We start from the raw sequence: 10,876 nt of genomic DNA, 5'->3' as shown, positions 1-10,876 counted from the left end.
TTCATGGAAGTTTATGCGCAATATCGAAGAGGGTGTGATGAGTTGTGATTATATTTTACGGTTTCTAGTACAGCCGTAATAAATATAATTGTGTGGGTTAGGATAGGAGAGAGAGAAGCCTATTTCTATTGTCGAATTATATGCTACGAAAATCAACTACAAGCAAATGCCCCGTTACATTCCCGGTGTTATGAACTTACGTCTATGAAGAAATGTGTGTAACATTTTTTTGTTAAGCACACTATGTTATTTTTAAGACATGATTGTAAAATGTGTCAGTGATTGAATTGTCCACTTAGTTTAGATCCCGTAAGAGTAATTTGTTTCCAACCGCTATTCTACGTAGAACACAGAACGGTTGATTTTATTTAGCATCAAAGAGGCTTTAGTTTCATATACTAATTTCAGGGAGGTTGGAACTTATTTTGAAGTGGGAGAGGGCAAGTTTCTAAATTCATTAACTGATTTTTACAATCGTATATACATGTATGTGTGTGTCTGTGTGTAATTATTAATGTTAAATAGTTCATGATACATACATCATAACAACAAACAGCTTTTCTTAGAATTCCATTAATCAACAAAGACAAATATTCTGATGCCACTCGTTCAGTTTCCTTGTTTCTATCATTCCTCCTGTCATCCTCTCTGCTCTGGTTAACATACTAGTACAAACAAATAAATGAACCGACCAATCAATGCTCCGTTGAGTTATTTAATGTCATTTATTCTTATATTGGTAGGTGGCCTGTGCTGGGGGTGTTTAGTTTAGTTGAGTTTAGTTTGCGTTTAGTTTCTGGTGTGTACAAATAACAGTACACTGTAATGTAGGACATGTCAATACATTACAATACAATGCTACATTAATAGATCTTACACATGCAAATACAAAATACATGGCCAAATTTGTAAACATTTGGCCTTACTCTGGTATTAGTATATAAAAATCACAAAAAAAAAGCATAACAAGAGAATATATAGAACACTACAGGCTACTTCTAGGTGACACTAATTATCCAAGTTAATTTGACATTTAAATATACAAGAAGAATATGTGATTATACTATGTTATATACATTTCTCTCATGTAAAAGTAGTTTCCCTGTATTCAGCTATAGAATAAAAGGTAAGACTCTAGTTTACGTCCTTTTCCTAAGGAATACGTGTCATATATCGTTGGAAAGGTTATTTTATAAGGAATTCAACAAAGTAAATCCCAAGGCGAGGAGAAAATCGAGAAAAACCGATGTTGTCCGGATATGCGTGATTGAACGTACTGAGGACATTTTTCGATGAAGCACATATTTAGGGGTGAAATGAGTGCTAATGGAACCTAACCTAACCTCGTAGGCATACCTCGTTCCCGTGAATGGTTAGTGACAAAGTGTAAAAAGAAAAACTTACCCTACGGATGCCGGAGCGCCGGTTGTCTGCTAGCACGGTTTTGTAAACGGGCAAGAAGTAGTGCGCAAGAAAGATGTAAACGGTCAAGAAGGAGTGGGCAAGAAGGACATAAACTAGAGTCTAGCCGAATAGAAAAATTGCTTCAGAAGTATTTAATGTTGATTTAGTTTATTTACGTCCCTTTTCGTACACTTTGAACTATGGTTATGAGTAGTGACAAGATGAAATGAATGAAAGGACAATCACAAACACATGGACGACAAACCACAAACTCTCACAGAAAATTATACTGACTCTCAGCTCAGGCACCAGTGCCTCTAGAAGTGAAAACCTTACATTCGAGAAGGTTTCATCAATGTAGAATCTTTTCATGGTCAGATTAGGGAGGAAGGAAGGAATTGCTTCCACCTCTGACATCTTAAGTTTTTCATTCGACGACCACAACTCCTATAAATTAAGTAATTCAGTTAAAATTGCTTCTGCACAATAAGGTACCTTAGTGCTTTCTTAGTGCTAGAAAGCTATTGCATTTGAATGAAATCAGGTGATATGTTTCAAGATGGTGAATGAAAAACTTACTTTACCTATGTTAGGTGCCCTAAACTCAATATGGATATAGCATTGATTGGGGCACAAATGTGCAGTAAAACATTTAAAGTATAATGTGTAATCTAGGAGGCTGTTGGGAACCTTTATGTAACATTGCTAACAGAAACTTGCAAAATTATTTTTCAAAATTTTTTTCAAAACCAAAATAAGTTGGAAAATATATGTTTTTTGAGGATGTGACTGGGGGACTAACAATACTATTTTGTCCCTTTTCCTTAATGATGAGTGGTGAGGAAAGTTATCCTCCTTGTCTCCTCCATTCCAATGCTGGTGCGTAATTTTAAAAAAATGAAAAATATTGGAATACGTTTCTCAATTTGATGATTCACCACAATCTGTTTCTGTAGCTTGAATTCTATGTAATTTTATTAACTTAATTTTTTATGCCCAGGATATTGTTTACAGAAATATTGTACATTTAAAATTTTTCAGAAATGTGAACAGAAAGTGTCAGAAAATATCTCCACCAAGTAACATCCCATGATATGGAGCCCTTTAATAAAATTGAACAAGACTCTGCTAAGGAGAAGAAACCAGAGCTTGTGGACAAGGAGCCTTACATAGTTGGTAAGTAGAGAGATTATCTGGATGGCCATTTCAAACCATATTACATTATTGCAGCTTTCTCCTATTTATACATGAAAACCTTATGGTAGAAATCTTGGACCCTTTTCACAGGCTCTATTTTCACCTAAGGTACTACAGGGTCTTTCTTTCCCCTTTGTGCGCCTGATGGCGGCACACTTGGCAGCCACCCGGATGCCAACTCCCGTCAAATCGCGTGCGATATCTCTGCTATGGAAGCTGCTAGCTTCGAAATTACTTCAAGTTCTCAGAATTATAGTTACAATTACATTCAAAGGAACGACTTGAGATGACCGGACCCCTCTCAGATTTTCTTCATATTTGGCATACTCACTAATTGAGGCCTCCTAATCATGAATCTGAAGTTAAAATTTGTCAGAAACGTTTAGAAATTGCAAAATTAGCGAAAATAAGGTGTTAGTTTTCGGAATGGAAACTCGATTTTCACGAATTTTTTTGTTTCACAACCAAATATATATATTCCTGATACTACCACGACACCAAATTTTAACTATGTTTGCCTACCCTAACCACATGCCAATGGTTCGTGGGGTTAGCACCAATGGTTCATGAGGCTAGCGTCAATGGTTCGCAATTTCTAGATGTGACCGACAAATTTTAACTTCAGATTCATGATTAGGAGACCTCAATTAGTGAGTATGTCAAATATGAAGAGAATCGGAGAGGGGTCCGGTCATCTCAAGTCATACCCATTCAAAATAAGCATGTTAATTGTCATGGGGGATGTTGGAAATGTTGTTCTCGTGCATCCACTCGTTTTTGGCATGTTTTTAGGAAATTTCATGTAGCTTTGGTAACAACACGCTAAAAGGGCACTTAATTTCCCTAACATCTCATGGCGCCAGAGTGCCAACTGAAACACATGGCTTTGAGCATAACTTGTGGATTTCTTTCTTAACATCATTCCATTTCAGTAACTTCTCATTTCAGTCGTATTTTTAAAGTGGTTACTTGTTACAAGTGTTCTTTTGATTTGTTTTATACAGTGTTTATTAAGCGTATAGTATACCAAGTGTTATTTGTATTTTGCTACAGTTTTAATAATGTCACATTGACATATGCACACATTAAAACAAAACGTAGGGCCTCCCCGATGGTGCAGTGGTACCGCTGTCACCTTGTTATCAAGGGGTTCCGGATTTGATTCCCGGTGGAGGCACATGGTACAGTGGTTCGGATCCCACTTTAAGCTGTAGGTCCAGTCCCGATTAGCCTTACTGTGCATAAAGTGGACTTAAAACACCAACTCAATCATCAATACAACAAACCATTTTTACGTACGATTCGTATCTGTTTACAAATTCTTGAAGGGTTGTTCGTAGACGATTTTCAACAGAATTCCCAGGTGTGCGTGTTCCACACAGAAATACCGTGCGAAACCTTGTGAAGAAATTGAGAACGAGAGTCTGTTAAATTTCTGTAAATGAATTATGGGGAATGTTAGTGATGGGGTAATTGATCTACGTTTAATATTCTTCTCGAACGAAGCAAGGTTCCATTTACAGGGAACAATGGAACCTTACTTCCATTGTTGAAATCATTTTGAATAAGGATATCTAGCCTTTTTTTCTAAATTGAATTTTATTTGAAAAGAAAACTATTATTTTATCACATTTTGATAAAAAAATTGTGACTTTATCTCTCCTTTCCCATCAACAATGGGACCTTTCGTTCATTGTTGAACTCATTATGAAAAGGGATATCTAGCCTTTTCCAAATTTCATTTTCTTTTAAAATAACTCACTATCCTACAGTACTTTGATCACAAGAAGTGTCTTCCTTCATCTGTCCTTTTTCATCAACAATGAGAGAGAGCTTTTGTTCCATTGTTGTACTTTCTAAGTTTCAGATTTGCAGCTTTTTTTAAATTTAACTTTCTTTAACAATCTCGCATTTCTGCAATGTTTCTCCCATATTTTCATCGCATGTTGTGCCATTTCCTGGTTTCCCGCTAAATTTAGCAAAATCAACCGATTCAGTGCGCATGGCTACATGGGCGTAAGTGTTTGGCGCTCATCTCGTGACTCGAACCCGCGACATCTCAATCTCTATCTAAACTAATGTGTGGTTTCTTCTCTCGTTCCTCTTTTGTCACTCTGACTTATCGGTTAGCGTTAGTAAAGTGTTTATCTATGGGGGAAATTGTAAAATAAAGTCTATTCAACAAACCTTCACACATTAGAAGAACGAGCTGTATACCTATATGTGTTACACCAAGCAATCATTTATTGCCTGGGATACAGATTAGTGCTACCACCTCAGTGGTATTAGTGCATATTCCATTTGTCTCTTAGAGGTTTCTTTATTTTCAGGTGTATTCAGTTATAATTTATAGAATCACATTAGGTTTGTTTTATGTATTGTCTTTTTTTTACTTTTTAGAATTTTATGGTGATTTACAACATAGTTTTTAACATGTTTTTAAAATCTGTACACTTCTCCAAAAGTTACTTCACCGCCCTGAAAGTTTTCTAAGTCCAGGAATCGTTAATTTGACAACATAGATCTTGAGAAGGAGTAGAGAGTAGCCAACTTTACTGCGGGTCCCTCTACTAGGCGAGAAACCCTGTGGTGAAAGATTTACATTCTTTTTAATAATATGAAGTCAGAAACTATAATTGCTCAACATATTAATAGAGAACAATATGGAAAACTCAAGTATGAGGAATAACTTAAGAGAATGCTTGCGATTCGGCATGTTGAATCTTCCACGATACAGTAGATGGCCAGCAACTGAAATACATTTGTTTTATATATATATAAGATTATATCATCTTTAAAATTGTGACTAATTTTATTTTAATAGCACAGATTAAAGCGATAACAGACGCTAGCAAGGGAATCTCAAAGTAGGGTTCACACAACGTATCTTAAGTATAGTGTAGGAAAAAAATATGATAGATTTGGATTTGAACCTGCGACCCTTAATTCTTTGGAAAATGATATTTGTGAAACGAGTACTTTACCAATACTCTACAACATTGCTTGTAGCAAATACTTTGAAACATGTTGATGATTGTTCAAGCTACCACTTTTCTATGCGATGAACACATTTTCGTTGCAAATTGCGAGATTCTTTCATGTTCACTCATTGCACCGTACTTTGCAAGGTGTTGTTATATTTTATTTGCATAAGCAATTCGAAATTATGTCCTTTTGTGTTCAAACTTGACAGCGATTTCCTCCAGGTGTACCACAAGCATGTGTAGTGTTTCCAACTTAACAACAGTTTCTCTGATTCCAATTTCCACATGCCGAATCGCAAGTATTCTCTTAAGTTATTCCTCATACTTGACATAGAAAAATATCAGGGGGTCAAGTAACATTTGGAGAAGTGTGTAATTTTAGAAGAGAGAAAATCCTGGACCTGATTCCATCGTTTTAAAGTTTTTAATTCCTCATGAAGTTTTGTGAGAACTAAAGTGAACTAACTAGTACAACAGTGTAGTGTAATAGGTTTGTGATGGTTTGAATTTTTTAGGATAGGGATATAATGCAAACAAAATAAACTTTTTTCTGCATTTAGCTTCTAATAACTAAATTCTTTGAATGGCAAAATTTTGCATGTCAAATTATTTGAGAGAAGTGCAATTAGTGATATATACCCCTGTAACCCCCCCGTTCCTGGACCATTGACTGTAATACTTCTCTTGTAGTATTTATATCTACTCTGAACACAATAATTAGAATTCCCACAGTGCTCAAGTATTTGCAGAAATGAATAATTTTGATCATTGGTTATGCCTCAACGTAGTATTGGTGCAGCTCTCAATGTTTTGGTTTGCATGTTGACTTATGAATTCACCTATTTCATTCTTTTTCTTTCTTTCTTTGTTTAGAAGCAATACATACCTTGTTGGAGGCAGCATCTGATAAAGATGACCATGTACGGAATGCTGTTGTGTCATCCATTAGAAAGCTGGCGAAGAAACATTCCAACTTGGTTCTCAAGACCACATGTGCATATAGAAGGAGTCACCCAAAGGTAATATTAATAGTATAAAAACTTTGTGACAAGCCATGCTCGTTGGGTGCTAAATGGTCATGACATATTTCAAATATCTTTTTTTTTGTGTGTTTGTCTGTATTATTTTTTTACCTTGTGTATCAGAGCTCCATTACAGCCTCTGTTTTGAAAGTTTTAAGAAATTGACACTTAAAATTGTGAAATATTGGGTTTAAAATATCTGACATTGGTTAGATCATTCACACAGTGTGTGTAAGATACAAAATGGTCCACTATTGTACTCTTTTAGGTGCCTCAGTAGTCAACCTACTGGGTTTGAGTCCCAGCCTAGGCATTGCCTTGTGAGTGTTTCTTTATCAGCTTCATCTAATCACAAGTCTACGTCATCATTAGAGTTAGGCCAAAGTGGCAGAAGAGTGTAGTTTGTGTTATTTGTTTATTTAAAGTCTTGTTTGCACAGTAGGGAAATATTAGGCGCATCCAGAAAGTAAGTTTCCCACTTGCCCACTGGTGGCAGGCCATGCGTATTGAAACCGGTTTTGCACATGCGTGAGAGGCACATGCCCTGGCTAGTGAATGTCCTAGAAGACGCCTCCCGAAAGTCCTCAGTAGGGTCGCAGCAGCGATGAAACATGGCGGCTCTTATTCCATCTCCCGCTGCGTGCGAGGTTCGTTCGGTGATCAAGTTCTTGGATGCACAAAACATACAGCCAATCGAAATTCATTGTCAGCTGTGCCAGGTGTATGGGCCAGATGTCATGAGCAAGCAGATGGTGCGTCGTTGGTGCAGGACATTTACTGAAGGCCGGCAAAATGTGCATGACGACGAGTGCAGTGGGCGGCCATCATCCGTTATGGACGATCTTGTGGAGCAAGTGCAGCAGCACATATTGGAGGATCGTCGCGTCACGATCACGGAACTCAGCAGCCATTTCCCGCAGATTTCTCGGTTGTTATTGCACTCCATTGTTACCAAATGGCTCTTGTTCCGGAAATTGTGCGCCCGGTGAGTGCTGAAACAACTGACGCTCGAACACAAAGGAAAATGCATGGGCACTGCACTGACATTTCTGCAGCGTTACCATGATGATGACGATTTTCTCAACCGGACCATCACAGGGGATGAAACGTGGGTTCCATACAGCACCCCAGAAAGCAAGCAGCAGTCCATGCATTGGCGCCGCAGTGGATCTCCATGCAGGACAAAGTTCAAACAGATTGTGTCGGTCCGAAAAGTGATGTGCACGGGGTTCTGGGACAGACAAGGCATTCTGCTCAGAGGTGAGACTGTGAACGCTAACCATTTCTGTGAAACACTGGGGACATTGCGACGAGCCATTCAGAATAAGCGACGCAGTAAGCTCAGTGCCAGGGTGATCTTGCTGCATGACAATGCGAAGCCGCATATGGCTAGGTACACTGCAGCCCTTCTGGACAGGTTCGGTTGGGAGGTGTTCGATCATCCATTGTACAGTCCGGATCTCGCTTCCAGTGATTACCACATGTTCTTGCACCTGAAAAAGTTCCTGTCTGGTCAACATTTTAACAGCGACGAAGAGGTTCAGACGGCTGTCACACAGTGGTTCGGCACCTAGGTGGCGGACTTCGACGCAGGTATACAGAAGTTGGTCCCACGCTATGACAAGTGCCTGAATTCCAGCAGGAATTATGTTGACAAGTAACTGGACAAGTGCTGTATCTGTGGCAATAAATCATTGAATGAAATAATGTTTCCTTTTTGTGCACGACCCCAGGTAAACTTACTTTCTGGATGTGCCTAATATTTTTCAGCTGATACTTTTCCGGCATTTTGGTCTTTCACGGGGTCTGCAAAAATGCCATGCAATAGTTTTGCAGAGTCTAATTATCTTAGAAATTATACAAGATTTTAAGTTTCTTTTTATTTTTTTCCCAGTTTTGTATGAAGAACTGGATTTTGTGATTACATAAGAGGCATTTTAATATTCTGATGTAATTCTTGTATGTTTTAAAGCAAATCTCTTGATAAATTAATGTATATAATTGAAGTTGAATACTTACAAACTAATAATAATCAATATTTTGAACAACTTTAATTATTTAAATTTTCAAGCGTCAGTATCGGTATCCATGTGAATCGGAATGTGTATTGGTTCGAAGTGATATTGACTCTGCTCTAAATACAAGGGTTGTTCAAGGTTGACCGAGACTTTTATTTCTATTAAAAAAAGTGAGAAGTCCTGCAAGCACCAAACTATGTGGCTTTTTTAAAGGAATCCCCCTGAGCATTCAGGCACTGCAGCCATCATTGTTTCGGTTCCCTGAATCCTTTGGCGTAGAAGGAAGTTGACTGCTGTCGTAGACACTGCAGGACATCTTTTGTCGGTGCTTCATCTGTCTTCAATTTCTTCCCTCTCATTCGCTCTTTAAGCTGCTCAAATCTGATAATCATTGAGGGCTAAGTCCGGAGTGTAAAACATGGATCAAGACCCATTTGGAGAGTTGTTGCTGTCAGATTGACTATGTGGGGCCATGTATTGTCATGGTGAATAATGACATTTGCAGACAACATCCCTGGTCTTTTCTTGCAAATGGCATTATGTATGGCACCCTTCATCAGTGTGCAGGAATACTGAGCATTAATCATGACCCTTTCTCAAAAATTCCACACAAAGAACACCTTGCATGTCCCAATTGGACAAATGTGTCATTCTTCAGTAACTAGCATTTTTTGCCAAAGTGTTGACATTATTCATACACTCTTGCAGGGCTCGAAAAATCCCGGTTGCCAGGTCGCCATGGCGACTAAAAATCTCAGCCTGGTGACGAAATTTTGATGATTCTAAGTTCAAATTGCAGTACAGCGTAAGTTAGCAAATGATTTTTTCTATTAAATCAAAGTTGGGAACATTCCAGAGAGTCAGTAATAATTTCGTACTCTTTGTACCCCAACACCCCATTTCCTGTTTTCTCGAATGATTTAGCGATATTTTGAATACTGTGATGCTCAGCTTCTTATACAGTGTGTTTCAAAAGTTGCACAACCCAAACTTTGGAATCGTATATCATGAAAACCGTAAGGGATATTTACACCGGGTTTTCTGCATTATAAAGTCTCATCCATTGAGATATTTTTCAATACTTAAAATTATCAGTTTTCTCCATACAGAAAATTTAGATAAATTAATAACTGGCAGAAGGCAGCATTAAAATTTTTCCAGAAATGCACTTTTGAATGAGAAAAATACATAAGAAATTATCGAAGGGTCATAAATTAGATGTCTGATACCATGTCAATCTGTCATTTGTGACAGATTGGTCATGTGCAACATTTGATGGATTTTTTATTGGCGATTTTATGGGTTGAGTGAAAAAGTGCCATTTTTGTGACATATATGGCAATGCTAGCAGGTCGAAATATTGTCGACACACGCCACATGTGCCTAAGTATTGGCTATACATTTACGTGAAAAATCATAAACCAAGATTTTGTGCCGAAATTGGACTTGAGAGAATCCTAGTCTGCCTCTGGTTAGACTGAATTCTCTTCGCTAACTTTCAACGCTACTATGCCTGTTCTTTTAATTGACTCAGCATAGCGTATTCTTTGGAGCAGCGCGTGTGCATTGCTGAAGAGTATTTTACTACTCATTCTTACACTCATGTGCAAGAGGTTTTCCAAGAAAAATCCCCTACTTCTGCTGTACCTCAGAAAGATTTTTATTTCCAGATTTATGTAAAATGCAAATTTCAAGTGAAGTAATGGAGCGTAACAATAACAGGGGGAACCGTAAAACGAGCAACTGCTGTCCCAGTTTATCACAGAGGCACTGGGACATGCACATACCCTCGAATGTATGCGGGTGGAGGTTAGGATACATTCAGGAGTTTTTCCCTTATTGTACCTCACAAAGCAACTGTTTTATGACTAGTCAAACACCAACAAATGATCCCTCAAATTGTTAAGAGTTGGTAATATTATTGAAGATTAGGCACACACAGGAGATGTACTATGTAGAAATTTTCAGCGAAAAATGCAGGCTCGACCAGGACTCGAACCCGGGTCTCTGGCATACCGTATGATTTCTCTAACCACTGAGCTACTGAGCCAGCCTGGCCTTGCCTGATTTCTTGCTGTTGCTGTTTTACCTGTGTGGAATCGTCTCTGCCAGTGCTACCGCAACGGGATCTGTTGCCTTTGAAACACAGTAGACTTTGACATTGCCTGGTTCCTCCCAGCATAGAGGTGTTAATGCATTTTTCGCTGAAAATTTCTACGTAGTACATTTCCTGTGTGTGCCTGATCTTCAA

General features: G+C 38.1%; 1 protein-coding gene across 3 annotated transcripts in view; it reads left to right on the top strand.

Annotated features, from left to right (window-relative positions):
• Positions 1–10,876, top strand: part of c11.1 (maestro heat like repeat family protein c11.1) — an 89,273-nt gene that overhangs the window by 93 nt on the left and 78,304 nt on the right. For 2 of the 3 annotated variants that reach the window (XM_083139066.1, XM_083139065.1), the window contains exons 1-3: positions 1–214; positions 2,446–2,580; positions 6,459–6,604. In XM_083139066.1, the coding sequence (XP_082995192.1) occupies positions 2,499–2,580; positions 6,459–6,604 (228 nt within the window). In that variant the 5' untranslated portion in view covers positions 1–214; positions 2,446–2,498. The remainder of the gene's footprint in view (positions 215–2,445; positions 2,581–6,458; positions 6,605–10,876) is intronic. The other variant, XM_083139067.1, reaches the window with a different exon arrangement.

This window comes from Lepisma saccharinum, chromosome 17 (genome assembly GCF_977018435.1).
Source record: "Lepisma saccharinum chromosome 17, izLepSacc3.1, whole genome shotgun sequence".
NCBI lineage: Eukaryota > Metazoa > Arthropoda > Insecta > Zygentoma > Lepismatidae > Lepisma > Lepisma saccharinum.
The sequence above is the reverse complement of the archived record's forward strand: the minus strand, read 5'-3'. Positions and strand labels throughout refer to the sequence as shown.